Below are 27894 nucleotides of genomic sequence, written 5' to 3'. Positions count from 1 at the left end.
GGTGGAGAGAGTTGATTAGATCTTTAATGGCTAGCGAGTCGGGGAGGGCTAGTCTTGTCGCTGATGTCCAAAACTAGCCATCCCGCCACTGGTATCAAACCGGGCCAGATCGAGACCTGAAGAGTGCCAGCATAGTAGAATATGGAAATCGTTAGACTACTTAGTCACTTATTTTCTGTAAAAGTTAGACCTTTGAGCATAGATGCATTGGCAATTCTATGTGCCTTCCCCTCATCAAACCCCAATCTTGAAAGATTTCAGCTTCTCTACTGGCAAACAATTAGGATAAAAAGCTGATATTCTAACATTTACTTCCAACCAAGCTTATAATTGATTTGGAATACACGAAGCAGTTGTAGCGGAGAGCCCGGTGAGTTCGTATTTGAGTCATTTATCAAATGGTTGAACAGAGCATGTATGATATGCACATGCATCTCGACCACAACCCCACAGAGAGAAAATCCTGAAATCTGTATGGGGTATACATATATGGAGCGGAACCGGAACCAGTCAATGTGCTTCAATTACTTGGAATAGAGAGATGAACAAGTGACATGTATTCGACTAAGAGTGAAGTAGTGGTTCCGCTCCGAATATCAACCGCTTTCGGTCCGAAAAACTAAATTCACCAATGATGGCCACCCGCAATATCCGTCAATTCTCGTGGGGTTATTTTGGGAAAAAACAATCAAGCTCCAAAGATTCCCACATAATAATTCCCACACCGACAGATCGACCCCAAGGAATGACAGAGATCGTTCAAGTCGTCGTGGAGAGTAGGATTGAGCCATTCGATGATTGGCAATTGATGATCATACATCTGTAGAGGGGAAATCATATCCGTTTTCGTTTTGAATTGTGTGACAAGCGAGAATGATTCAATATAATTCCCTCGTTCGCCTACCACTTCGTGAGCACCCTGATTATTATTATTAGCATGGTAACTTGTTTTAATATCAGTTGAACTTCTCTCTCATACAATCGCACTAGTTTAGTGTCAGTATTTAACATCTACAACCATCAATGGCATGGCGACCTGCTGTGGTTAAAGTTGACCCTTCATTATGGACCGTGCAGTATCCTCCATTACAGATTCTGCATCTCAACTGAGTCTTCTGTATACATTCGTGACACTATGACGCCATTAGCGAAGACTCTTCCAACCAGTTCTTGTGTTGTCTTACATTGAGTCCGCAAAATAAGCAGCTTTTTGAAACGCCAAACTATGAGTTTTCGTCAGTCGATCTCCGTGAAGGTTGACAATGTCAGATTTTAGTAATACAATTGTTGAGAGATTGAAATTAATTGAGATGCCCTAAGAATGAAGCACCAAATGGACAACTTGCTGCTTCTTTCTTTGCCATGGTGAAATTGCTTGAATTCCACATCCTCCTGCTTCTATCACGAGATATCATGGCAGATAGTAGACAATCTCTAACACAGAAATCCATATGTACCTTACTAGATTCCGCTTCAGGCACCATGGAAGGCAATAATGGTGAGCTACTGATACTACTGATTGTTTGAGTTCCTTCAAAACAATCCTCGCACCACCACTTGCGACAAGCTTCGCAGTACCGAGTTCGTAGGCAATCCACGCAACGAACTATCAGCTTTTCTCGAGATGAAGATCCTTCGAATGGCGTCTTTGCTGCCTTGGCAGTAGACACATGAAGAGGGACAGGTGACAACAGTGGAAATAATACCATTGGCGACTGTCCAAAAATTGAGGCATTTTTAGCAATCCCACAGCCGCTGCAATCACCTAGACGATGAGTCGCTACACGCGCACCATCAATGCGATTTTGCGTATGATTATACCATGGACCAGGACTGTCCGATGGTAAGCTTGCTGAGTGACGAGGTCCCTTGCAGAGAACAGCATCAAAACTGATGATCCCCTCGCAATAGGTCATAGTGTCTGCCCAGTCATTGTGGATCGGTTTTGGAAACCTGTTCCCAAATTCCGGGTGCCCAACTTCATCTCCTCCATGCAATACACCCTCTCCTAAAGCGTTTTCGGATCTTCGATTCCAGTGTATTCCAAGATTTGTTCCTGGAGACCTCACTCCGTAATTTGGAATTGTGTCTATAGGCGCGATACCGGCAGGATACCTATTCACATGCCTTCGAGGTTTCACAGCCTGTGGAGCATCCTTGCAACCAAAGATATATAGCCCTTGAAGCCGAGGAGTATTGTTCGGTCTCGAAGGCCGACACGAATATTTGAGCGCACCTCTCAGCTTTCCTTCATTAAGATTTTGGACTTCGCGGATTGATAAGATGCGAACATTGTACGAATCGTTCAGGATGATTTCGCTTACCAAGTCGGAAGGAACCGAAAGGCCGTCCAGTATCAAAGTTTCCACATCAAGTAGTAGATTTCGACGGCGGAGGTGATTGAAGATGCCTCTCAGTGGACCACCATAAAAGCTATGAACATGTCAATATACCGTATTTCAGAGCTAGGAGCGACAAAACGGACTCATCCTCTGTTATATTCTCATCTACTTGTACATTTGTCCAGCTCTGTCCTCCATTGTCAATTGATCCAACTCTGGACCTTGCAGATTTGACGTCCGAGAGCTTCAAGTAACGGAAAACATGAGGGGTCTCGAGAATGAGCTCTTTGAAAGATTTTGAGGTAGCTCCGAGAGCCAAAAGAGCAGAAGTTGGGAGATAAGGAGTAGTTTGATAAAGAATCAAAGTATTTGATAATAATTGCAAGAGAGGAGATGGTAAGCTATCTGTAGTATCTTGAGATTCGATCTCCATTGAAGTACCTATTGACTCTAGAGTGGTAACCTTTGATATGATGAATTCAAGATGTGCTAATATCTTTGAAACAGACTGGACAGACAGACGAACCGATCAAAGATATTAAGTGCAAATACTCTTAATGAACGAAGTAATTCAAGATCAATCACTCAAGCCTTGGAAGTCAATCTTTCTAATGAAGTTAGTCAGGTGCTAATGCTAGCGCCACTTAGGCTAGCTTGCCACTGCCACAGATGGCCGGAAGATCAAAATACATTCTTCAATCTCCCAATCCAGATTCAACGACTAGATGATCGTTCGGGGAATGTCTACTGTCCAATCTACTATCTCGGCCTTGACAATCACAACTATCTCTCTAGCCTTGTGCTTTAGAGTTACAGGGGTTTCTGCAGATCAGGTCCTAAGTAGCGGCACTAGCCACAGTTGTAATCACGACCTCTTATCGATAAGAAACGAACAGGGATTATCTTCGGTATGGAAGGATCCAGCATTATCTGACATATCAATCAAGAGGTAGGTTTTGACAATACAGTACTGTACCGTACCACTTCAAATACATAAATTCAGAGCTCTTCTCAGACACAAAGTCAAAGACTTGGAAGGTTCCTTTGATACATACCATTGGGAATAAAGCATTCCGAATTACATTAGAGGAAACTCACTATAACAGCTTTCTGCCCTGTTGTTCACGGACATCATGGCAGCAACTCCAGGCATTTCTTTAACCTGGTCATCAGTCTATAAAGTCGCCCCAAAAGACAACGTCTCTTTGCCTGGGGACAAGATACTATTGCCTCAATCTGCTCTGGAACAACTACTATCGGCATCTACAGTCACAGTAAATTCTAACAGCCGCTCAAACAATGTCGCATTTGATCCATTCAATCCATATTCCTTAGCAGCAGCTCGCATAGAACAGTCACAATGGAGAGACACCCAACAACAACTGCCCCACCCCCTCACGTTTAGGCTCGTCAACTCGAAGAATGGGAATGTGGTATATGCAGGAATCCGAGAGTTCTCGGCAGATGAAGGAGAAGTTGTCCTAAGTGCATTTTTGCTAGAGGCATTGGGGATCACTGCGCCCGTACGAAAACCAACACCACCAAGTCCAAAGGCAGAAAGCAGGAGAGGGTCGCCGGATACGCCTATAGATCTTACAGATGACCCTGCAATCGAACTTACAGGTGACGAGACGATAGACCTTACAGACGAAGTCGAAGAACCGGCGCAGATCACTGTGCATGCGAAACAATTACCTAAAGGTACATACGTGAGGTTAAGGCCATTGGAGGCTGGTTATAATCCTGAGGATTGGAAATCATTGCTCGAAAAACACATGCGAGAAAATTTCACAACTTTAACAAATGGAGAAATATTGACGGTTCGAGGTTCAAAGTCGGAGGAATTCCGATTTCTGATTGATAAGTTTGCGCCAGAAGGAGATGCAGTTTGTGTTGTTGATACGGATCTAGAGGTCGATATTGAGGCTTTGAATGAAGAACAGGCTCGAGAAACCTTGAAGCAAATCATGTCAAAAGCACAAAACGCTCCAGGAACGGCCCAAGGAAGTTCAATCGGCGGAGAACTAGATTTGTGGAAAACTCTACAAGGACGGGTCGCAGAAGGTGATTATGTCGACTATACTTTACCTTCATGGGATCGATCAAATGGCCTGGATATCGAGCTTTCGCTTGAGGACGACGGTGATGGTGATGTGGAGATATTCATTAGTCCTCAATCAGCTCATCAAAGAGCAAAACCACGAGAAGATGAACACGTTCTCGGAGATTTCTCAAATGACAAGATCAAGAGAATAACCATACAACAATCAAATGTGGAATTAGACGGAGCTGATGCCATACTGATTTCCGTGTACTGTCGAGGAACCGGAGCAGGTTCCGAGCCATCGCATGGACCACGGAAGTATTCCATTAGAGTAAAATCGCTTGAAAAAGGGGCAAGCAACGGAGCTCCAAGCAACTCAATCTCGCTCGAAGAAGATGCCGAAATGCATGGGCCTGATGAGGAACAATGTAAAAACTGTCATCAATGGGTACCAAAGCGGACAATGATGCTTCATGAGAACTTTTGTCTCCGCAATAATATTTCATGCCCTCATTGCAGTGGCGTTTTTCAGAAGAAATCTCCAGAATGGCTGAATCATTGGCACTGTCCTCATGATTCAGCCCATGGAAATTGCTCAGATAGCAAAATCAAACATGACTCTGTTTTTCACGAAGCTCGACAATGTCCCAATTGCCCTTACGAAGCAACAAACTTAAGGGATCTTGCTACTCATCGTACGTCTGTATGTCCTGGCAAGATTATTCTATGCCAATTTTGCCATCTTGAAGTTCCTCAAGAGGGCGACCCCTTTGATCCGTCTCCCGAAAGTCTTATATCTGGACTTACAGCACACGAGCTTGCAGACGGAGCTCGAACTACGGAATGTCACCTCTGCAGCAAAATCGTTCGACTTCGGGATATGACCACCCATCTTAAACATCACGAACTAGAAAAGAATAGCCGATTTAAACCAGCAATCTGTAGAAATGCCATCTGTGGTAGAACTCTGGAAGGCGTTGGTAAAAATGGGGAAGTAGGCGCTGGATCGAGAATGGGCCAAGGACCTGGTAATGATTTGGGTCTTTGCAGTATCTGCTTTGGCCCACTATATGCTAGTATGCACGACCCATTAGGAAAGGCAATGAAACGCCGCGTGGAACGAAGGTATCTCAGTCAGATGGTCACGGGATGCGGCAAGAAATGGTGTGCAAATATCTTTTGCAAGACTGCAAGAGCGAAAGAAGCCAAGGGACCTCAAGCAACACTAGCAATGAAAGATGCCCTCCCTCTCGTTCAACCATTGGTAGCTCAAATAGAGGATAAGACCGAACCGATGTATTTCTGTGTCGACGAAGGAAACCAGAAGAGGAGAAACCTGGCTGAAATGCTGGCCATGGAGCCTGGAGGTTGGGAACTGGAGTGGTGTATTGCGGCTTGTGAGGCAGAGGGTGCAAGTCTTGATAAGGCCAGAACATGGTTATCTAACTGGGCTCCTAAGAAAGCTTGAGAGGGTTTGCATCTGGATGATATTTTGGTATAAGTGGGTATATGTGAAAGGGATGGATGGAGCACGGCATGGTACTGATTGCAGAAGTAAGGGAGTTTTGGTGGTTGATGATGATACGATATGATACCAATTTATAGACCAGATTTTATTGTGTGCACATAAATATACATGGTCGGCGTAGCATTAGCTAGAGATAGACTGAGTCGATTAAAAATTTACTGCTACTACATAAATATACATTTTTATCTCATATCACCGAAGTGCCAAAGTGCCAAATTGCCAATTAGACACTCCGAAACTTCATCGAACACAAAAAACTCTAAGTCTCTGATCTGAGCATCGAAAAGATTTCATAAAGATCGTGTATCTTATCACACTGGAAATTCGGCATCTATTTGTTGCAGGATTAGGCACCGAGTAGGGTTTACACAGGTATACCCGGGTATTTTTTCCAGGGTTTTCGACGGTCATCCACCCTACTATATATTATAGGGTAGGGTAAAAACCCTAGAAATGTTGCCGAGTATAAGTATACCCTTGAGTATGATTATATAATATTCATATAATCTATAAACATTTAATTCAATTAATTGGATTATATAATTATATCTTTTAAATCATATAATATCAAAACATCGAATTATATAATAGTTTCTCAATTATTAATATAATTAAAAACAATTTCATATTAAATAATAATATGAGACGATTATATAATAATTATATAATTTATACCCTAAATACTCCGGATACTCAAGGATTTTTTCCGGATTTTCTAAGTTTCCGGTCAGCTATATGCCTATTGATAAAGTAAATACCCGGCAAGGCTGAAAACGCCGGGTAGGATACAGGTGCCCATGCCTGATTTGTTGTAATTATGTATTGCAAAGCAATAGGGATTTTTTCTATATAATACAAGTAAATATCTTTGTCAAATATATAGCAACTCAATGCTCCCGGTGATCTACATATGAGTAGTGCGCACAAACGCCCTAAAAGCAGGAGGGTATCTCAAATCCAGCAAAACGCCATATATAATAAGCCATATATATATCCTTCTTCGAGATCCATATTCCTACAATGCATATCAAGCACCACTAAGCGACCCCAGTCAACCAAATACAAATTCCACATCGCACTTTTTTTCTCTGTCCGACTTCATCCACGCTTCGACCACTTGAAACAAGTTCTTCTCCACAGCATCTCTATCAATGATAGTCATCTCAAGACCACGAGCTTGTATCCCACGGCGAACATACGTATCCTGCTTTGATGTCTCCATGACAAGTTTTGAGATTCCATCCACATCACTTTGAACCGTCTGAAGAAGTCGATGAATTTTTAGGTCTGCAGGTATCGATTCTAGGGGAAGAAGTAAAGTTTGAGCTCGCTTCATCTTCCAAAAGCCTCCCGTAATGCTAGAGAGAACAGAAAATGATTTCTGTCGCTTCATCAGGTAACCTCGAGGATCGCTATCCGGAAGAGTGGTATTGTCGCGTTCGCTGTTTACAGAGGAAGAATTCTCCTTCAGACTCTCTTGAGACATCTCAAGACTGGTCAAAGCAGCATTGTAACGATTTCTGTGAGGAGACGGCCGAGAAGAAGCTTGGCTTGTAGTGGGTGGCTGTTGGAATATTTCTCGCATAGCTTGGAGCTCATCCCTACGACGTCGAGTGGCACTCTCCTTTCTATGTTCAAAGTCCATAGCCCACTCCAGCTCTGGGTTTGGCCGTTGTGTTTGTACTTCCAGTACTGGACTTGCAGTCGCAGCAGGTTGATCGCACGCTTCTCTTTGTACTCGAAAAGGTTGATAAGAAGCTCCTAATTTTGTTTTAACATGTCCAGATGATGCACTGCTAGACTGTGGTGTTCGAGAAGGAGGTACAAATGGTTCGGTAGGTCCTCGCCCTCTTCTTTGCTTCTGCACTTGCATGTTTGGAGATGTACCTGGCGGCGACATGTAAGGGTTTCTAACAAAATTTGTAGCAGTGGTGAACCCGTCACTGCCCAGACGATCATGCCTGGGCTGACCTACTGATACATCACCTTCAGTTGTTGAATCTGAATGATCGGCCGGAGTCATAGGGTTACCGTGCACCTGGCTCTTAAAAATGGAGTGCAAATGTAGAACATCTGCTATACTGGTACTAACTTCGCCAAAGTGACTAGCTTTTACCGGTGGAACAACGTTAGTAACTGGGCGGGGCGACATGGCTGGAACTGAACTATTCTCGATCGAATCAAGCGATATCGCCGAACTCGAATTTCTGCTCGTACCATTTGAATTTGTGTTGGTTGGAGCAGTCATTTTAGCAATGACCCAAGGATTCAACTCCGTAGAAACAGGCAGCTGATTGCTGTTTAAGTCAAATTGCTTCTGCGACTTATTGAAGAGGGTCCGATGATTAAAATCATCTGTATATTCTGTGTAATCGTGAGACATATCACATCCCCATTTTCGCTTTCCTCCGAGGGTGGTTGCTCCACCAAAGAGTTCATGATTATCGGGCTCTACGATATTTAACGTATGGCCTGCAGTATCGGGACAGACTTCGGACATGGTCTTTGAATTTGAATTTGTGGTAGAGGCTGGTGGTGTAGTATTGGGCGTCAATGAGGCATTTACATCACTTGAGAGTGATGAAGAATCCTGTAGAGGGGTTCGAGCAAGAAGTATATCGAATCCAGTGGGCTGGGTCACAGTATTGTTTCTCGCTACTTTAGACATGACTATGTCGCATTCTCCGTAAAAATTCTTGAACATCTTCTCCGCCGCTTCCAACAAAAGCATCTCATTCTCGAAAATGATATCGTCCTTGGCGGGTTCAACATTGGGATCATAACTTGCTTTCGGACAAATAATATTGAGACGCATAAAAGGATTCTTGAGTTTTTCTGAAGGAGCCGCTGAAGCCAGCCTACTTCGAAGATATTTCTTGAAAATGATTGCAATCTTCTTCATGGTCCCTTTCTCGGAGGCTACCGGCCTGGAATCAACGGAGAAATATTGTCCGTATCCAATTTTACTCTGCTCTGCATCAGGTCGGGGAAGAAAAGCTTCAAGACGAAAATGAGAAGTTGCCACGTCGTTTGCAGGATTGACATCGGCTGGGAGATCCGCGCCCTCGGATGTATCATTTTCACGATCAGGAGATTCAGGGAATATCATTGAGACTTCAAAACATTGGAGAGCAGCTTCTCGGCCAATGACAAGAGATACTGAATCTTTGATAGCAATGTTTGGACGGGGCGAGTATGACCATGCACCTTTGGTACCCTTTACAATCTTCAGGGCAAGCTTTACTGTAATTCGTGCTAGGGCGTACCTCCGTATCAACTCTTGGATTTTACCGATCGTTCTTGGGGCTTCTTTCAGGGCTGTTTGTTTTCTGACAGGTAGCTTTGACATAAAGTTCATCACACATACTGTTGTTCCAGTCGGATGGGAACTTCGGGATTGTGATTGAATCCCACCCAGTGCCTTCAACTTTAAACATGTTGCAACTGCTTGTCCATCCATCTTAGTGGTTATCGAGACATCACCAAGTTGACAAGCCGATGCTAGTGCCTCTCCTCGAAATCCCAAACTTCTGCCACCTATATCTCTGAGCTCCGTAAAGGTTGTCAATTTAGAAGTGTGACCGCGTCTCCCTAATGCATCGAGATCATCAAGCTGAATACCATGACCGTTATCACGAACTTCTATCTTATCAATGGTATTATGAGAAATGAGAATATCAATGCTCGTAGCTTTGGCATCGAGGGCATTGTCAATGAGCTCCTTGATGAGAGATGTAGGTGTGGTAAGAACCTGAGATGAACCCAGAAGATGGATTGTTGAGTCTGATAATGGCTTGATTGCCATCTTGCATATTGAATCTTCTCCAACGATTAGATTGATATGAAATTCATAACATGAAAATGATTTTGGTCTGGGACTGACAAATGAATGAACGGGACGACCGCCTGATCAAGTACTACCTGATAAAAATATAAGTGTATCTCAACTTCTGTTTTTATGTGTATCAAACAGACATTGATACTATCTTTAAGAGAATTTGATGGATACCAAACATAGTAAAATATGCAAAAAAATCATTAGAGAAAAAGAACGAACTATGATTACAATGAATGTTGCAGGTGAATGAAGATGCAAAATACCACAGCTCCAAAATCCATACCAGCCTCGTGTGGCTTGTGTGGTGGTGCATGCACAAGCCACACGAGGGGTTTGTCGTCCAAATTCGAGTCACAACTTATCGCATTTTATTTTAGAGATTGTAAGTGCCAAAACTAAACACCTTTCGAAGTATCTCTAAACTTCGTTTGATTCTCTGCAGTCTTATACAGAAAACGATCTCGACTTTTGCTCAGGGCACTCTGTGTGCGCAGGTCGCCCTACAGAAATATCATCGATCTTCCTCCCATTATCAAAATGGCTACCAACCCTGCGTCATACAATCCAAGTGAGGACTGAAAACTTTGCCAATTACATGAGTATTGAAGCTGACCATAACTGATTGGCAGTCGGGGAAGAGACTGGTCCAGTAACAGGACAACCACCCAAAGTCCCAAGCGAAACCAAAGCTGCGCTTGCAAACGCTGCAAAATCCAGCGTAACTGGTTCGCATGTCCCAGGACATAATGCAGCCCCTGTAGCTGGTGAGGGAGAAAAGAAAGTAAAGAGCGAGAAAGAGCGTATGGACTCCATCTATATTTAAAAGGTCCTACAAACTAATTGTTTCCCGCGCAGTCGAGAAGGAACGCAAAAAGGCAGAAAAGCAAGCCAAGTTTGACCAAAAGAAGCAAGCTCAAAAGGCAAGTGCTGCTTCAGCTGTACCAAGCAAGAACAAGGAAAAGAAGGTCAAAGCTGAGAAAAAGGCTGCCCAAGAAATCCTGCCAAAATATGTCGAGGATACTCCAGAAGGAGAAAAGAAGAGTATGTCAATTGACAGCATATATTTAATCAAGCTAAATACTTTGCGTAGTTATAAAATCTTTCGACGACCCTCAATACAAAGCATACAACCCAATCGCCGTCGAATCAGCTTGGTACTCATGGTGGGAGAAGGAAGGCTTCTTCAAGCCCGAGTTCACGGCAGACGGAGAAGTTAAACCGGAGGGATCCTTCGTGATTGTTGAGCCTCCGCCAAACGTTACAGGAAATCTACATATGGGCCATGCTCTTCCTAACGCTCTGCAAGATTTGCTCATCCGTTGGAACCGTATGCATGGTAAGACGACGCTCTGGCTTCCAGGATGTGATCACGCCGGTATTTCGACTCAGAGCGTTGTTGAGAATATGCTGTGGCGCCGTGAGCAGAAAACTCGTCATGATCTTGGAAGACCTAAGTTTGTTGAGACTGTCTGGGATTGGAAGGATGAATACCACAAGAAAATCAATGCTGTGCTCCGCAGAATGGGTGGATCTTTTGATTGGACCCGTGAAGCTTTCACGATGAACGAGAACTTCTCATCTGCTGTTACAGAAACCTTTGTTTCACTGCACGAAGAAGGTATCATTTATAGAGCCAACAGACTTGTGAACTGGTGCACAAAACTCAACACCTCTCTATCGAACCTCGAGGTAACCAATAAAGAGCTTCCGGGCCGTACTCTCATTGATGTACCAGGATACGAGAAAAAAGTAGAATTTGGAGTCATCGTTCATTTCCAATACCAGATTGAAGGATCTGAGGAAAAGATTGAGGTTGCTACAACTCGTGTTGAAACTATGTTGGGTGATACTGGTATTGCAGTCCACCCTGATGATGCCCGTTATACACACCTTGTTGGAAAAAATGCCATTCATCCTTTCATCGAAGGACGATTAATGCCAATTGTTGCAGATACATATGTTGAAAAGGACTTTGGTACCGGTGCTGTCAAGATTACTCCAGCTCACGACCCCAACGATTTTGCTCTCGGTCAACGCCATAATCTCGAGTTCATCAATATCTTGACAGACGATGGAAAAATGAACGATAATGCTGGTCCTTATGCTGGACAAAAACGCTTCGACGTTCGTTACACCATTCAGGAGGACCTTAAGAAGGCTGGCCTATACGTTGATAAGAAAGATAATCCTATGACTGTTCCACTCTGTGAAAAGTCAAAGGATGTGATCGAACCAATGTTAAAGCCACAATGGTGGATGAAGATGAGAGAAATGGCAGATGAAGCTATCAAGGTTGTGAAGTCAGGTGAGATCAAGATCAAGCCTGAATCAGCCGAAAAGAGTTATCTGCGATGGATGGAGAATATCAATGATTGGTGCTTATCTAGACAGTTATGGTGGGGTCATCAGGCACCTATGTACTTTGCTCAAATCGAAGGTGATGAGAATGATGAGAGTAACGGTGATCGGTGGTTCGCCGGTAGAACAGAAGAAGAAGCAGAGGCTAAGGCAAAGAAGGCTCTTCCAGGTAAGACTTTCAAGCTCAAGAGAGATGAAGATGTCCTGGACACCTGGTTCTCGTCTGGTCTCTGGCCTTTTGCCACCATGGGATGGCCAAAGAAAACGAGTGACTTTGAGAAACTATACCCAACATCAGTACTCGAAACTGGCTGGGATATTTTGTTCTTCTGGGTTGCTCGAATGATCATGTTTGGTATCAAAATGACTGGTAAAGTACCATTTACAGAGGTATACTGTCATTCTTTGGTCCGCGACTCTGATGGTAGAAAGATGTCGAAGTCTTTGGGCAACGTCATTGATCCTCAAGATGTGATTCAGGGTATCGCACTTGAAGACTTACATGCCAAACTTTTGGTTGGTAATCTTGCCCCAGCTGAAGTTGAAAAGGCAAAGAAGTATCAGAAAACCGCTTTCCCTGACGGCATACCCGAATGTGGTACTGATGCTTTGCGTTTTGCATTGGTTTCCTACACAACAGGTGGTGGAGACATTGCATTCGACATTAAGGTCATTCATGGTTATCGAAAGTTTTGCAACAAGATCTACCAAGCGACAAAATACGTGGTTGGTAAATTGCCTGCAGATTTTGTTCCAAATAAGACTGCAAAACTTACTGGCAAGGAGTCTTTGTCTGAACGCTGGATCTTACACAAGATGACAATGGCTGCGAAAGAAATCAATCAAACCCTTGAAGATCGTGAGTTCATGCGTTCAACGACCGCGGTCTATCAATATTGGTATAACCAGCTGTGCGATGTGTACATTGAGAACTCAAAGGCCATTCTCCAAGACGGCACTGATGAGGAGAAGAGATCTGCTACTGATACTCTATATACTGCTCTTGAAGGTGCTTTGACCATGATTCATCCTTACATGCCTTTCTTGACCGAAGAGCTCTGGCAACGTCTTCCTAGACGTCCAGAAGATAAGACTCCATCTATTGTACTTGCAAAATACCCAGTATATGAGGCAGAGTTAGACGACCCAGCTTCTGAAGCAGCTTACGAACTTGTCATGGCTGTATCCAGGGGTATTCGATCATTGATGTCCGAATACTCGCTTAAAGATGAAGGAAAGGGTAAGTCATCAGCAGCAGCTTATCGTACATGAATTTATGCTAACTAGTTCCAGTGTTTGTCCAAGCATATGATACTACCTCCCACTCCACCATCACATCTCAAGTCCAATCTATCAAGTCTTTGTCTGGTAAGGGTGTATCATCCTTGGAAGTACTCTCCTCAACCGATGCCCGCCCAGCTGGATGTGTAGTATTTTCCGTCTCCTCCGCTGCTGCTGTCTTCTTACACGTCAAGGGTCGTGTAGACATTGATGGTGAGATTGAAAAGGCAACCAAGAAGCTAGAGAAGACTCGCACAGGTGTCGAGAAACAGAGAAAACTTCTTGATGACCCCGCTTATCAAGAGAAAGTCAGCAAGGAGCTGCAAGAGATAGAGAGAAAGAAGCTGGGAGATCTTGAGACTGAACAGCGTGGATTTGAGGAGACTATCAAGCAATTTGAGACTCTGAAGTTAGAGTAGAGCATATGCATATCTTTGTAGACTTTTAAATAGTAAAACATCCAAGAAATACCAAAAGTTTCCCAATTGATCTCGAGCTTAGAACTTTGACTGTACGTTTATCTTCTTCTGGTATAACACATATCAATACAGGGTCCAGGAGTTATATTTAATTTCTCGTTTGGTAGGATATCGAAGAAATCGATGACTCAAAAAGTTTCATTCGGATGACTGTTTCTTGTATTCTAGAGGTTTCATTTCATTAAGGCACGACTTTCTTTGCTATCAGATACATAAGTTTGGATCATCCGTTAGACACAATCCTTGAAAGACCTCATTTAGAGAGGAATCCCGGCTACACTGCCGACGTACAAGTGGCTGAAAAGCAGTCAAAAGAAGAAAAAAAGGATGGCGAATGGATATTTATTTTCCTACGCATAATGAATAGACAGAAGCAACAGGGAATAATACCAGACTCAGTACCAACCAAGCGTTACGTACACTATCTAGAAGCTGCTTCATCTTGCAATTTCTCGTCAAAATATTTGGGACAAATTTATTGTACGCGCCTTTAAGAATTTGAAGTCTTTTTCGAGTTGATTTGCCTGGATCGTGGTGAACCATCATCATACGTATGCGTATTACAATATCTTGATTCTTGTTCAGACAAAATAGATGAGAGTAAACTTCCTTTACGGGTAAAGGCTTGATTCGATTACGGACAAAAATCAGAATTACGATTGTTTGGTCTGGGATATATTTTATCTTAATCCGCAGCTTGATGGTGAATATGTCGCTTAAATACAGGTACATCTCCTGATATGAATTATTTCCGCTTTCTTCACTTACTTTAAATATTATATTCCTTGGACTGTATTCTTTGAGCTTTGGTTGTATCGTGGATAAGTCCCTTGAGTAGTGAAGCAAAAGTAACCTTGGAGGAAGCATATTGAGAAATGAGTTATAGAACACCCCATAGCTCTGCAAAGACAAAATAGCAAGGAAACGCCGATTGAGTTGGAACGAGACATCCAATCCAGAGATAGTACTGGAGGGGATCTAGTTACATAAACATTCAGTATTCATCAGGGTCAATCTTTCTGCCATTCATCTTTAAAGTAATAAAATATGGCAAGAACTATGGGAATTGAACTTTCGCTTTCCCCTACAACTGCAACCTTTTGCCACGACAGCACCATTAACAACAGCTTATTGCCCAGTGATCATTAAGAAAAGAAAACTTCTACTCCTCATTTCTTCCGTCCAGATGGCTTCCACAGCTCACAAAGAAACTCCAGAAATTTCGAAATATGTTGTATGGCCCCCCATCATCAAGCATGTTGTCCCACTAGGGTATTTATACGATGGTAAGTTGAAGTAGCTAATTTCATAAAAACTAACGATCTAACAATATACAAGAGAGCGGAAATTCCTATCCCAGAATGGGAGGAAGATCGAGTGCATTGCCAAACGGACATGTGCTATTTCAATTCAACAATACATTCTGCCACAATGCAGCCGGTCAATTCTTAGGGAAAACGGATTCTACACTGTCCTTTCTCACCAATCCCACAAACCCGGTCATGTCGAGATACTTGGCGCCGCCAGGATCAATTAATGTTGACATCACCGAGAGACAAATCCCAAGCTTGTTTAAGCGCTTCGAGGATGAACTTGACAAGAAAAACGATAATAAGGTGTTCTGGGCTACTGGTGGAATTGCATGGTACCTTATTACTGGTGCTGCAGCATATGGATGGACATTCTTCGAATACAGAGGTATCAGAAAGGATGGATCGACCTTTCTTGTAGCAGTTGGTATAGCCTCTGTAGAGGTTAATTACCGGACCAACCCAACAACTATTGTAGCGAAGCGCGAGATGGCTGGCTGGAGCGAGCGCATCTTATTTTATGTAAGTCTACTAATTCTCTTAATACGAAACATTACTTAAAAACGATAGCCTAGTGAGCCTCGACTTGGAACTTTCTCTGTCCTCTCCGATGGGAAATATTTATACGCCTACGGACACAAAGGCGGCGATCACAATGGAGATTATGACGTGGTGGTAGGTCGTGTACCTCTAGAGTTGGCAAATGCAAGAGCTTGTTGGGAGTACTGGGGAGGTGGAAGAGGCTGGGTCAAAAATCACTTCTTCTCCTGGACAGTTCTCAAGAATTATCAACATGGTCAAATATTCGACACAAAGCTGTTCGGAGAGGCTTCACCATACAGATTTGGCTTTGTTGGTTGCACTCGTACAGGAGATAGTAAGTTAATGTTCGGAAGAGCTATTAATCCTTGGGGCCCATTCGAAATTGTCGAACTGATGAAGGCATACCCTTTGGGCCATATACAAAAGTTTGCATACACTGCCCATATGTTTGCTCACCCCTGGGCATTTTCTGAGAGCAAGGGGGATCTAATGGTCACTTGGAGTGAAGGAGGATCAGCAGGAAATATAGTCGCAGTAAAGATCCGCTTTGAACAGGGCATTGGTCGCTTACAACCGAAGGAGCTGGGAGTTGTCCAACGCATCGAGGAAGAATCAGACAATAACAATATTGCTCTATCGGAGCTGCAACTTCACGATGAGTTGTATAGCTTTGAACGGTACGAGAAAGACGGCGAGCAAAAAGCTGTTATTGCCACACCCGAGAAGAAGAATGTATTTGAGAAGGCTGCTGCGGCATTTGGTAAACTATGTAATTAGAGTGCTGTCTAGGAGCAATTGCACACGAGACGAGAAGGATGAACGGAGATTAGTTGAACAGTTTTGACACAGTATTTGCAATCTTAGCATTCGAGGATAGTTATTGGAATTACTGCAGGATATGCCATAGTACTTTGATGGGGACTGCTCAGCATAGACTTGAACATATCTGCTATCTTTATTATTACGAAGAGTCCATCCAATGCATCATCTGATCCAAGTGCAGTCACTGTTGTGTATAGTAAAGAAGGGTAATGTAAGCGAATAGACTGGCAGCATAAAGAATATCCATCAAGCTTTGAAAAGATTCGAAGGATACAATAATATTATGCTAGACAATAAATTATATCATCATCTATCAGCACCGAGTGAAGCTCCTATATAATCCAACAGACACTGAATAATCTGTACCCACAGTGCTACATGGTGACCATGAGGCTAATAATCTTGTGATGTGTATTAAGTTTAGAGTGAAGTGAAGTGAAGTGAAGTTCGATTTGAAATCCACATTTCGATTCGAGAAGGCAGGCGAAACTACGATTAGTCAGCTAGCTACCAAGCTACAAAAAAGCGCGCTAACGCTAAGAAGCTCGGGCCGTTCCTAGATATCAGGAACTTTCAACATTATCAAGCGCGCCTCATTTTGAACTCAGACAAATTGCTATCGACGCATACTCCCCATTGTGCATTCTGCTACTTTCCATACAACAAGAGATTATTATCGAAGCTGAAGAGAGATATTTTTCCTCTCCATCAATTGCCACACTCAGATTCAACAAACAAACCTTCACAAACTTGATTCGTATCTAGAGCTATACTCCGTCGGAACCAAATCTCACATCTCCAAAATGGCCAACTACCTCGCCTCCATCTTCGGTACTGAAGCCGACAAGGTCAATTGCTCCTTCTACTACAAGATTGGCGCCTGTCGCCACGGTGACCGTTGTTCCCGCAAGCACGTCAAGCCTTCCTACTCGCAGACCATCCTCCTCCCCAACCTCTACCAGAATCCCGCCTACGACCCCAAAAACAAGATGAATGCGTCGCAGTTACAGAACCACTTCGATGCCTTCTACGAGGACTTCTGGTGCGAGATGTGCAAGTTTGGCGAGATTGAAGAGGTCGTCGTGTGTGATAATAATAATGATCGTATGTCTTCTCATTGATTTTCATCTTCCCCTTCCCTCTCCACCCGTCTCCAAAAGACACAACTTCCAAATAGACAAACAGAGACTAACATCTTCCCTACAGATCTCATCGGAAACGTATACGCGCGCTTCAAATACGAAGACTCTGCGCAAAAAGCCTGCGACGCACTGAATTCCCGCTGGTATGCCGCTCGCCCAATCTACTGCGAGCTCTCCCCCGTCACCGATTTTCGCGAAGCATGCTGTCGGCTCAACAGCGGCGAAGGATGCGTGCGTGGCGGATTTTGCAATTTCATCCATCGCAAGAATCCGAGCGATGAGTTGGATCGCGAGTTGGAGTTGAGTACGAAGAAGTGGTTGAGGATGAGGGGGAGAGATGAGAGGAGCGTGACAAGGAGTCCTAGTCCCGAGCCCACGAGGAAGAGATATGCGTGAGGTGGAGATGGAGATGGATCATTGTGAAATGGTCATCTGGGGCGATACTGTAGGATGATGGGCGCATTGAGAGCTGGGGCGAAGACAGTTGAGGGATGCTCTTTGGGAGGAGACGATTATGCTGATAGATACTTCTCAAAACACGCAACGCACGAATCTTCGGCATCTCCTACCACTATTTCGTTTTTACTTTGACGCTCTACAGACAAAACGAGGCGCACATTCTGTCATGTTTTCAGTGCACAGTGGATATACACCATTTTTCGACCGCAAATCTTAACGATGGAGAAACTAATCGGTGGAACCATCCGTGGAAAATTCGACATCATATGCAGAGCGTAGCATCTTTAGTACGAGGCATTGAGGATCTTACGAAGTTGTATTCATACAAGGCGTTTCATGGTCATTTATTCGTTTCAATAACCTGGGGAATATTCAAGCAAAAAGCGAAGCAAAGCACAGCAAAGCAGCATGAGGCTGCTCACGTATAATAGCCACATTAAAAATTTGACAAAAGCGCAAATAAAAAGATATCAAAAGCACATGCACATATTCACGTGGAGTTAAAAGTCAAAACAGGTAGAATAGAAGAAGTTGTGTATATTTCATTACTTAAACATCCATGCAGCTAGTTCATTCCATTGCATGATTGTTTCATCAATCCATTCTCCCATCCAGCAATCTCATCGCAGACTGTCAAAAATCCCAACATATATAACAAAGGTACAGGTTGACCCCCGCCCGTCCAATCTAGTAGTATATCCGAGCTTCCAAAAATTGCAAGCGCAAATGCACGTGTAAATCCTTGCCTTAACCTTTTCGACCATGAAAGAAAAATAAATCTTGATTGTAATGCGGATTGAACTTCTCAGCTTGGGGGGCATTGAGCATCGCATGTGAACTTATACATTAGCCAAGCTCGACTCATTCCGACATCCCACTGCATGTTTCTCCCTCGAATCAACCCTCAGCATCTACAAACTCGTCGACACTGTGAGTATCTGTATCCTGTCGATACAGGGTGGAGGTGGCCGTCCCCTGGGTGTCAGTAGCTGCTGGTAAGTCTTTTCTTAGATCATCATGGAAGTCGATTAAAGAGCTCTGGTTCTGACCCTGGACCGTACTAGTGGACTGGAGGGTTCGCTCAAGATCCTTTTGTTGATGTCCATTATTTTGTGTCTGAGCGGCAAGGAGATCAGCTGGTACATGCTGAGATTGGACTGGCGCTGGTGATTCTCTTCCCAAATCAATGAGATTCTCCTTGTCCTTCTCCTGGGAGGGTATTGAAACTGGAGCTGCCACTGGGATCGTGGGTGATAATGGAGTGGCCTGTTCTGTATGTTGGTGATGCTGTGGAGGAATACGGTTCTTTTCCGTGAATTTCTGACCTGGAAGGATTGGATAAACCGCGAGGATTTGTTCCGTCTGTTCTTGTGGACTAGCGCCATCACTGTTTTCCATGTTAGTAAAACATTTGACAAAGAAGCCTGGCTCAACTTACATGCTTGCATTCAAGATCCAATCTAGATCTTCTTCGCCCTCTTCGGACCCGCCGGGGCCACCTCGTACTGGTCGAAACAACCTGGGAGTCCATTCAACACCATCTTCTGCTCTCTTTGCAGCCTCATCTCTCTGCATATCTTCGATAAATGTCTTCTCATCTGTCGCGACTTCGTGGTTGCGTTCTTTGACCGCTTTTGCCGTCTTAAACCATAACTTTTGCGATTCTCTATCATCTTGTTCTTCTAAAGGTCTCACTAATGGAGGTGATGGTCTCGCTCTCGTAGCATCAAACAAAAGGTCTTTCTTACCCGTCTAAAAGAATGATCAGTAGCTTTCACGAGTCGCCCAGGAAGTAGGAAATCATACCTTAACGTTCTTGATAAACATTTCTCCATTCCACATACCCGAAAGCTCGTAGAGAATTTCCCCTGTCTTGTCATTCTTAATACTACCCCCAATAGCATTGTAAGTTCCTCCAAAATAGCCCTTCGTCTTGAACTCGATATCCGCGCTCAATCCGAGCTCCGGGCAGCGCACAAAACTATGGTCACCGAGCTCATATTTCATCTTACCGAAAAGAATACCTCGAGCGTACATGTTGGGCTGGGTCAGAATGCTAATAGCAAGTTAGTGTCTGGGAATTTCCCCGTATTCAAATTTCTGCAGCATGTAACCTACTATCGTTCTCCCTTAGGCCCAGTCCCTCTGTTCAAAAATCTCAAAATAGCAATACCTTCCATCATACTAGCCGCAGAATTGCCCAAAAATTTGCTTCGAGGTTTCAAACATCCATCGATCCGTATGTTGTGTTCTGGCGCCATATAGAAGTAGCTGGATTTCGGTGGATGATGAGAGGTTTGCTCGGAAATATAGTATCCCTTTGTATTATCTGGAAACTGCCAATAACAAGTATAAATTTCGCCGAGGATAGGATTGAGTGGTTTCTTAACCCCTCTACAATATCTCATTAGCACAGCCGCTCCTCTCAAATAGGCCGAGTCTGCCTTACGGAGGTTTGATGTGCCATCCACTCAAGTAAAACTTCACAACCGAAGTAAATCTTTGCAAGGGGTCCTCTACCTCTGCCATGGGAAGCAGAGTTTCCGGATGTGCCATGAAGCTATACACCATCAGCATGCCTGGCCCTCAAATCCGCATCCCTTCCGAAGCTCCGACATCTACGCACTTTGTGATTCTTTCCAGCATACTCCTGGGCTCGAGAATAAAGGTAGGCAAGACGACGCGGCTCAGATCCGCTCCCGGACGAAGCTGCGAGATGATGTGTGAGAGAACTGTATTCCATTCCATCATGTCAGCCGCTGCACCATTTCTCTCGTGTCAAATCTCATGGACTCCTACCATTTCCCTGATCTGGCTCAACGACCGTAGTCTCATCCTCGGCATCAGAAACCTTCGATTCGTCGACGGAAGACCGGTTGCCTAGAATTGCCATATTGTTATTAGTGATGCTATTCCAGATTGTCTCTTTCACTCCGAAGTAATAGCGTGTCGATAAAGCACATTCCAGCCCGAGAAGAAACATACTTGCACCAGACTGCCTCCGATGAACATGACCCAAGCTCACCATCCTTGCGATTTAAATAAATAGTAAAAATTACTGTAGAGCGTTCTTTCTTTCTAGATGTTGTGGAAATCAAGAGAAGATCTGCGTATCCACCACTTTCCAAATAAGGTGGATGTAATGGGAAGCTGGGTTGGGGGAAATGTGTGAACAAATGTAAAGGATTTCAAGGTATGTCGTTGGAAATGGTTTGGTCAAAAAGTGTGAGTAAAAACCTCAGGTGGACCATTAAAAAGTGTTCGTTAACGGCAGGAAGTACCGTACTGTGCTGAATAGAGGGGAGATCCGAGGAACCATGCAACGTCACAGGGCTTTCAATCTGGGTAACAATTTAAATTTAGTGTATGACTGGCAGTGGTCGGCGATGCGGTAAGTAGGCGTGACAGGTGAGTACTATTATGTTTATGTAAGAATAGTTAACTAACTTAACTATAAGTTATGTAAGAGGAGATATTTATATAAGTTATACTTATTACATCTCCTATCTACCTACCTATCAGGAAGTGAGCCGTGTGGCGGAACATGAGACACACAATCAAAAGTTACTCTTGCTACGCATTTAGAAAATATCTTTCGTCATCGGAATTTTCAAGAATTTCCAGATTCCGGCTCTTGTCCAAAATAACTTTACAAAGCTTCCTTCCCCCCCTTTGTGTATTATAACAGCAATACTAGGTATGTATTGGAAACCTTATTTACATCTAACTATAACTTATACTCCGTACCTACCGAAACGATTATTAAGTTGATATTACTAATCACTAATCTATACCATTTTATCGACCCAAGTTACCTGAATATATACTGAATACATGCATATCTCCTCCCTAGATACCGAGATATAATTTCTATCCCATTGCATTGCCCACCTACCTACCTACCTACTTACCTGCCTAGATACATACCTCCCTACCCAAAGATCATCCAGATACATACAGCCGCACAAAAGATAACTAACTAACTAACTAACTCAACATTCCATGAAATCATTTAGAAGAAGAAAAAGAAAAAGAAAAAGAAACACTAGCTGCGGGGTCAACAATGACGATGATTTTTAGTTCCTAAACACGCCAAGTTCCATCGCATCCCATCCCATCCCATCCCATCCCATGGCATCTCAACTCAACTCATCCAATCCATTTATACGCGTATTGAATACGCAAAACACTTGGGATACGAGTAAACCAATCAAGAGACTCGGCACCACACCACACACACTTATACTAAATCACACACTTTATCCATCAACAATTTTAAAAAAATCATATAAACAAAGAGGTATATATCAACTAGGGTACCTAGATATTCAAACATCAATCCATAATTCAATCTGCACATCCACACTACGCCACACCATATTCACATCTACATTTTACTAGGCCCGGGGGAAGGCATCCCCCAACAACTCTCCTCAACTAACTTCAAACCCCCTTCATTCATTCAAAGCATACTAGGTAGGTACCACAAAGTCAAAAAATATATATTAATTTATCCATATCCCACATCCCATATTCCTGTCCATATTCTATGGTTTCCCACATTCACGATCGAATTTGGATCCAATCCAATACCTAGATACCCATTCATGCCCCTTCTTCCCCCCCTTTTCCTTCCTTGTTCCTCAAGGTAGCCTCTCCCAACGCAAGAAATCAACCACCATCTTTCTACTATGGCTATTATTACAACGATCGTGAATGCCAGATATTATATAGACAGGATACATAAATTATATGCCTTTCTGATTCTCAAAGGTGTTCTTCTTTCCCTTCCCCCATTTCATTCCAATCAATCAGCTATTCCCTCCACCCAACCATGAAAATTTCATCGCTATCCACCTATCGCCATATTACTCCGATCCTTTTTACAATACATATAAGGCCGCATAACACCAAGAGACTTTTTCGACCAAGGAAATTCGTTCATGTGACGATCAAAAGCATATTAGTAATGTGAAAAATGTGAAACGTGTGCGGAAAGCCTTCAATCATCGAGGGTGGTCAATAGATGAGCCTGCGCTGATTCGTCCATCCACCAGTTCAGCAGAGCTACCGAGATATTGCGGATTGTTCTCCGGTGGGTTGATGGTGTGGATATGGTGCTGGGAAACATATCCTACGCTCGTCGGGCGATCATGACCATACCCCTCGGTAAAATTACCGAATGAGGTGTTTCGAGAATGTCCAAATCCCTCATGCGGTGCTATGCTGGATCTAGCAGAAATGTCGGAATGCCGCTTGTTGGAATTCGATCTCTCAAAAGGGAGTCGTGAAGTAAGTGAACTTTGAGGTGTGTGACGACTGATGCCTGGAATAGTTAAGTCCACACTTGTATTCTGTGATTTTCGACGGGAACTCTTTCGTGGAACTGTAGGTGTTCGAGCTGGGGGACTTAAAGGCATGTTTGGTATTGGGTCGCCGGCTCGTGAACCATGAGGTACTCTTGAGCTAGCTTTCGAAGGAAACCTACTGGGCAGTTCCATACCACCTTCAGGGATTTTTAGTCCTTGCAGCGAAGGGGGAATATCAGAAATCCTGGTCATTTCAAACTCATCCTCGTCGTCATGGTAGCTCTGTCCATCATCCGATCCTATAGGACTGACTAATTCGCCATCATCAGCATCTGCGCCGTCCACACACGACGGGCCAGCTCGTCCTGATAGACCGGCGGTGTCATGCCCATCATCAGAATCTGAATCAATTGGACCATGTCGAATCGCTCCTGTGGCTACTGGAATTCCTTCCGGTGGTGATTCATCACCAGGTGCGTTCCTTGCGTTGCTCAACCCTCCTGGCGGCATCCTAGAGCTTCTCACAACCTCAAATCCTTTACCCTTCTCCTTCGTCTTGCCTTTGAAGAAGCTCTTGAACCAGCCTGCAGCGGAGGCAGGAATTCCCGTAGGATCTGCAGGACCAGTTTTGATTCTCCGACTAGGTGCTTCAGCGTTCAAAGCAGGCCCACGAACGCCGTAGTAGAAGTCGACCTCTCTTGTAGTGTAGTCAGCCTTCGATCGGTTGAGCTCCAGTGGAGCTCCATCTAAAGCTTGGTGCTGAGATGGACTATTACGGCCAGAGATTGAAGGACCCTCCAAAGGCTCAATGGCATCAGGATCGGCAGGTGGTGATTCGTGCCTATTAGTCCAATCACCACTAGCCCACGACCCTCGACTTCTTACCCCCGGGGAATTAGTATCTACAGTCGGCCGGCGGAATCTAGGAGGCCGATAGTAAGGATCGGCTGTGTCGGTTGTATCCAAGCCTAATATAGCACCTTTATTGCGTCCCCGGCCGCTTGGCGCGGCAGCAGATGGCAGGAATGAGAATGTGCTTGCCTCTCCTGGTGTTGTTGGGGTATGAGAGCTCGGTGCACCGCTGCCGACATGATGTGTAGGCATTGCACCAAAAGCATCTACAGTCATATTATCGAGATTTGCACTTTGTCTATTGAGCAGGATCCCAGCGCTACCCGCAGACTGACTCCGAAGCCTGCCTCCCTCGACTAGATATGATTTTCTGTCTTGGTCAGAAAGCATAGCGGCGCTTGATAATTGACTTTGACGCGATGTGGCATCCCGACGGGGCAACCTTCTAGACAATTGTCGCATACCAAATACCTTAGAAAGACCACCTCTAGCTGCGCCACTCTCATTGCCTCCGGCACCCGCAAGCCTGGCAGCAACTTCAACAATCGTCTGCATTGCACTCAACATAAAGCCAAGAATAAGGACAATGGCATGCATCAGGAGAATCGCATAGCCAACCCAGCCCTTTGGCCCTTCAGTAATACCAAGTGAAGGAGCAAATGCTATCATTAACAAAATGGTTGAAAAGCGCACCGCGGCGAAGAATGTGTGGTAAGCATTCATTGATGTCGGCGAATGAAAAGGTCGAAACGCATGTAAGGTCAATATCGTGATGACTTCGCAAATCGCAAGAAGAACGAGCTGCGCAATGCCTGAAGGTTGAACAGCTCCAATTGAGATACCGCGGAGAAAGGTCAGGAGTACCGGTACGAGGGCGAAGGGGGCCGCATTGTCCGAATATGTGTTGTACAACGCTCCGTAGGTAAGCACCGTTGGAAGATCATCGAATAGGTAGGACTTTGGTCTTGCCGTTGCGATAAGATACAACAGGTATATGGCAAAAACGACGATTAGGATCAGCATAAGTAACGCCAGACCGGTCGTATAGGCTGGTGACCTAGAAGCCTCAACTAATTGAAACATGGAAAGGGCAACGATGGGAAGCAAGAAATAATTAAACACAATACGAATCACGTTTCCAACTGAAAATGGCACGTGTTTCTTCCTCAAATCCTCTTCTTGGGTGCCCATCAGCAGCCTCCACGCCCAACGCGTAGCGAAACCCAGCTGAATCAGTACAAGGACGACTCCAATAGTAGCCAAAAGCCAAACCGCCATACCGGCCCAGACATCATCAGATTCCCCCATTCCAATTAATTGCCGCATGCGATCAAGACCATAGGTTCCATTCACTACGTATATGCCGTCGACCAGACTGTCCTGATAAGTGTTGCTGACGAAGCTTTCATTGAACATCAATGATGACCATGCAACTTTACTGACGATTGGTTGATAAAAGCCAGGATAGTCAAGTGTTAAGCCTCCAGTAAGAGCAATAAATTGGATGTATTGTAAGCAATCGCCGAATCCAGGTGTGACTAAACGGAGCAGGTCTGCATCTCGACCATAATTTGTTGTCCATCGAAAGATGTCATTGGTGCCCCAAGGACTGTATATGCCTGCGAAAGCAGTTGCAAACGCGACGCAGAGAAGCACTATCAAAGGTACATACTTCACAGTGGCAGATAAACTGCTCCCAATGTCAGGTGTAATATCAGCTGATATGCAACCAATAGTAGTCGCAGCAGTGTCGCCATTCTTGATTACCATCGTTGCAGAGAACGAAGTGAAAGCATACGAGGAGTAGAAGTTGTTGTTGAACCCAAAAGAGGGAAAAGTGTATGGATCCCACCTTGCACGTATTAGCTAGAGCATTGTAAAACATCTGGGACCATAGCTTACCTTGATGCATTGAAGGTAGGACCAAGAGGACAGGTGCCGTTGACAAGCTGATTACAAAAATCTACAGCGGCACTGTAAGGCTGATAGGTTAGCACAGTGACTTTATTGAAAAGCGTTGTGAGCTTTAGAGATGCTGGATCGGGCTCGTCTGCGATCTTGCCATTATAAGTATCGGTCGAGTTGCTTTGCCAGTACGCTGTGTCGTTGGATCCAGGTAATTTGTCAGTTGTTGATGCCCCCGGACCAGATCCCTTTACATCACCCCATACTTGAACCGCAAGATTATGAGTAGATTCAGTAGTATTAAAGACCGCCCATAAGAAATACGGAACAATCTGTAATTGATAAGGTGTATTACCCTGATAACTCTCTTCCAAACAATTCTGAAACTCTATGAACACGGCGGAAGCAGGAGTAATCCAAAAAGTTGAGATCAATGTGACTAGAATCATCCAGACACCGGAAGAAGTTTTCGCAGAAGCTCTGGACCATGGACGACGGTATGCATGTGTTTGCTCTGGGACAGAAGCTCGGGGATATAGATATGATCGATTCGAATATTGTTCGCTTGTAGATCCCCCCTCCCTCACCATTTCCTGCTCCCAGCAGTCCGCAGACATTATCAATGTAGTATTCGGACGACTCGTTCGATCATGGTCAGCATAGGAATCCGGAATGACCTGAGCTTCGTATCTCGAATTTCCTGGCATTGGTAGTACGAGTGACCGTACCCAGCGACGCGACGAGTTCTAATGGAGCCTGAAGCATACGAGGTGGTGATTTGCTTGTCTAATTCAGAAAGCCATGATGATGTGGTCGCCGTCACAAATGAGTGAGAGTGCCTATTGGTAAACACTTTGCCCGAATTGTTTCTTGACCAGAAAATCACAATTCGCTGTATGATGATGATGATGCCTAGTTCCTTCTGAAACGCCTCTTACTGTATGTGTAGTCTGTCGGCAAGCGCTACCCAGACAGGTAGTTGAGAATTGAATGTTTGAAGAATCTGATAGATGAACCAAAACTGACAAGATAGATCAAGAAGCAGAAAATTCTCTGGGAAATTGGTGAAAGAAAAACGATACGGAGAGAATTGTTTTGGTTCGGTGGTGTGTATAGTGTAGAAGCTGGAGGGGATGGAGGAGTTTAGACGTGGATGAGATCTCTCGTAATTGCGGGTATTCACAAGCCACGAGAGCTAATAAGATGTGCTGGATATATATGGATAGGCTTTTTGATTTGATTTGATTTGATTTGATTTGATTTTGTTTATTTTCTTTCTGAGCAGCCTCTTTTCCTTCTTTCCAAAGGGGGGCAGGGGAGGGGGGTTTTTTTCCATGATTAGGTATTGTAAATTAAAATATGAATCATTATCTGATTGTTTAATCAATTATTTGTGCAAAATGTCTATTATTTGAAAACTAGGTCGGTCGTTACCCAGGTAATGTACGGAGTATGACCTAATAAGTGACTTATACTTGGTGAGTAGTTTAAGTAAGTGTCAAGCAGTAGTAGTAAGGGGTTATGTTATGAATGTGTTGCATTGGCCTAACTCCGTTATCACTACATGCGGTTTATCTTCAACTGTTGAGTTGCTAGATGAAGTAGCCTCATGGCTAATGCGTACCATTGATTTACCAAAAGGTGCGGCGTAGGCACCTACTAGGTAATTATATATTATACAT

At 43.9% G+C, this 27894-nt stretch overlaps 8 protein-coding genes across 8 annotated transcripts; 4 read left to right on the top strand and 4 right to left on the bottom strand.

Annotated features, from left to right (window-relative positions):
- Nucleotides 1–878: 878 nt before the first annotated feature.
- Nucleotides 879–2775, bottom strand: EAF01_000214 (uncharacterized protein; the record flags this gene model as incomplete). Its single annotated transcript, XM_038908464.1, has 6 exons — nucleotides 879–919; nucleotides 980–986; nucleotides 1041–1133; nucleotides 1185–1223; nucleotides 1458–2433; nucleotides 2486–2775. 6 exons carry the CDS (start codon nucleotides 2773–2775, stop codon nucleotides 879–881), a joined length of 1446 nt encoding a protein of 481 aa, XP_038775370.1.
- Nucleotides 2776–3475: 700 nt separating this feature from the next.
- EAF01_000213 (uncharacterized protein) lies at nucleotides 3476–5854 on the top strand (the record flags this gene model as incomplete). The annotated part of the gene is made up of 1 exon (XM_038908463.1): nucleotides 3476–5854. One exon carries the CDS (start codon nucleotides 3476–3478, stop codon nucleotides 5852–5854), a length of 2379 nt encoding a protein of 792 aa, XP_038775369.1.
- Nucleotides 5855–6965: 1111 nt separating this feature from the next.
- EAF01_000212 (uncharacterized protein) lies at nucleotides 6966–9719 on the bottom strand (the record flags this gene model as incomplete). Its single annotated transcript, XM_038908462.1, has 1 exon — nucleotides 6966–9719. One exon carries the CDS (start codon nucleotides 9717–9719, stop codon nucleotides 6966–6968), a length of 2754 nt encoding a protein of 917 aa, XP_038775368.1.
- Nucleotides 9720–10151: 432 nt separating this feature from the next.
- Nucleotides 10152–13889, top strand: EAF01_000211 (uncharacterized protein). Its single transcript, XM_038908461.1, has 5 exons — nucleotides 10152–10320; nucleotides 10382–10552; nucleotides 10608–10793; nucleotides 10843–13350; nucleotides 13404–13889. Exons 1-5 carry the CDS (start codon nucleotides 10290–10292, stop codon nucleotides 13808–13810), a joined length of 3303 nt encoding a protein of 1100 aa, XP_038775367.1. The 5' UTR covers nucleotides 10152–10289; the 3' UTR covers nucleotides 13811–13889.
- A 1167-nt stretch (nucleotides 13890–15056) lies between these two features.
- EAF01_000210 (uncharacterized protein) lies at nucleotides 15057–16500 on the top strand (the record flags this gene model as incomplete). Its single annotated transcript, XM_038908460.1, has 3 exons — nucleotides 15057–15156; nucleotides 15209–15702; nucleotides 15751–16500. The coding sequence occupies 3 exons, from the start codon at nucleotides 15057–15059 to the stop codon at nucleotides 16498–16500; spliced, it is 1344 nt and encodes a 447-aa protein (XP_038775366.1).
- A 619-nt stretch (nucleotides 16501–17119) lies between these two features.
- Nucleotides 17120–21677, bottom strand: EAF01_000208 (uncharacterized protein). Its single transcript, XM_038908458.1, has 9 exons — nucleotides 21132–21677; nucleotides 20946–21026; nucleotides 20773–20878; nucleotides 20596–20706; nucleotides 20265–20540; nucleotides 19953–20202; nucleotides 19585–19898; nucleotides 17754–19533; nucleotides 17120–17651 (listed from the first exon to the last, which is right to left on the bottom strand). The coding sequence occupies exons 1-8, from the start codon at nucleotides 21172–21174 to the stop codon at nucleotides 19044–19046; spliced, it is 1671 nt and encodes a 556-aa protein (XP_038775364.1). The 5' UTR covers nucleotides 21175–21677; the 3' UTR covers nucleotides 17120–17651; nucleotides 17754–19043.
- EAF01_000209 (uncharacterized protein) lies at nucleotides 17349–18083 on the top strand (the record flags this gene model as incomplete). Its single annotated transcript, XM_038908459.1, has 2 exons — nucleotides 17349–17649; nucleotides 17752–18083. The coding sequence occupies 2 exons, from the start codon at nucleotides 17349–17351 to the stop codon at nucleotides 18081–18083; spliced, it is 633 nt and encodes a 210-aa protein (XP_038775365.1).
- A 561-nt stretch (nucleotides 21678–22238) lies between the features above and the next one.
- EAF01_000207 (uncharacterized protein) lies at nucleotides 22239–27507 on the bottom strand. Its single transcript, XM_038908457.1, has 2 exons — nucleotides 26210–27507; nucleotides 22239–26159 (listed from the first exon to the last, which is right to left on the bottom strand). Exons 1-2 carry the CDS (start codon nucleotides 26917–26919, stop codon nucleotides 23153–23155), a joined length of 3717 nt encoding a protein of 1238 aa, XP_038775363.1. The 5' UTR covers nucleotides 26920–27507; the 3' UTR covers nucleotides 22239–23152.
- Nucleotides 27508–27894: the final 387 nt, after the last annotated feature.

This window comes from Botrytis porri (assembly GCF_014898465.1).
Source record: "Botrytis porri strain MUCL 3234 chromosome Unknown BPOR_001, whole genome shotgun sequence".
In the NCBI taxonomy this organism is placed as follows: Eukaryota; Fungi; Ascomycota; class Leotiomycetes; order Helotiales; family Sclerotiniaceae; genus Botrytis; species Botrytis porri.
The sequence above is the reverse complement of the archived record's forward strand: the minus strand, read 5'-3'. Positions and strand labels throughout refer to the sequence as shown.

Excerpts from the sequence above, each read along its gene's own strand:
- EAF01_000211 (XM_038908461.1), top strand. The coding sequence starts at position 10,290 with ATGGCTACCAACCCTGCGTCATACAATCCAA. Across the intron at positions 10,321-10,381 it reads CCCTGCGTCATACAATCCAA|TCGGGGAAGAGACTGGTCCA; the intron begins GTGAGGACTGAA and ends ACTGATTGGCAG. Across the intron at positions 10,794-10,842 it reads TCCAGAAGGAGAAAAGAAGA|TTATAAAATCTTTCGACGAC; the intron begins GTATGTCAATTG and ends TACTTTGCGTAG.
- EAF01_000207 (XM_038908457.1), bottom strand. The coding sequence starts at position 26,919 with ATGCCAGGAAATTCGAGATACGAAGCTCAGGTCATTCCGGATTCCTAT. Across the intron at positions 26,160-26,209 it reads CCTACCTTCAATGCATCAAG|GTGGGATCCATACACTTTTC; the intron begins GTAAGCTATGGT and ends AATACGTGCAAG.
- EAF01_000208 (XM_038908458.1), bottom strand. The coding sequence starts at position 21,174 with ATGGTGAGCTTGGGTCATGTTCATCGGAGGCAGTCTGGTGCAA. Across the intron at positions 20,707-20,772 it reads ATGCTGGAAAGAATCACAAA|CTTCATGGCACATCCGGAAA; the intron begins GTGCGTAGATGT and ends GATGGTGTATAG. Across the intron at positions 20,541-20,595 it reads GGATGGCACATCAAACCTCC|AGGGGTTAAGAAACCACTCA; the intron begins GTAAGGCAGACT and ends GAGATATTGTAG.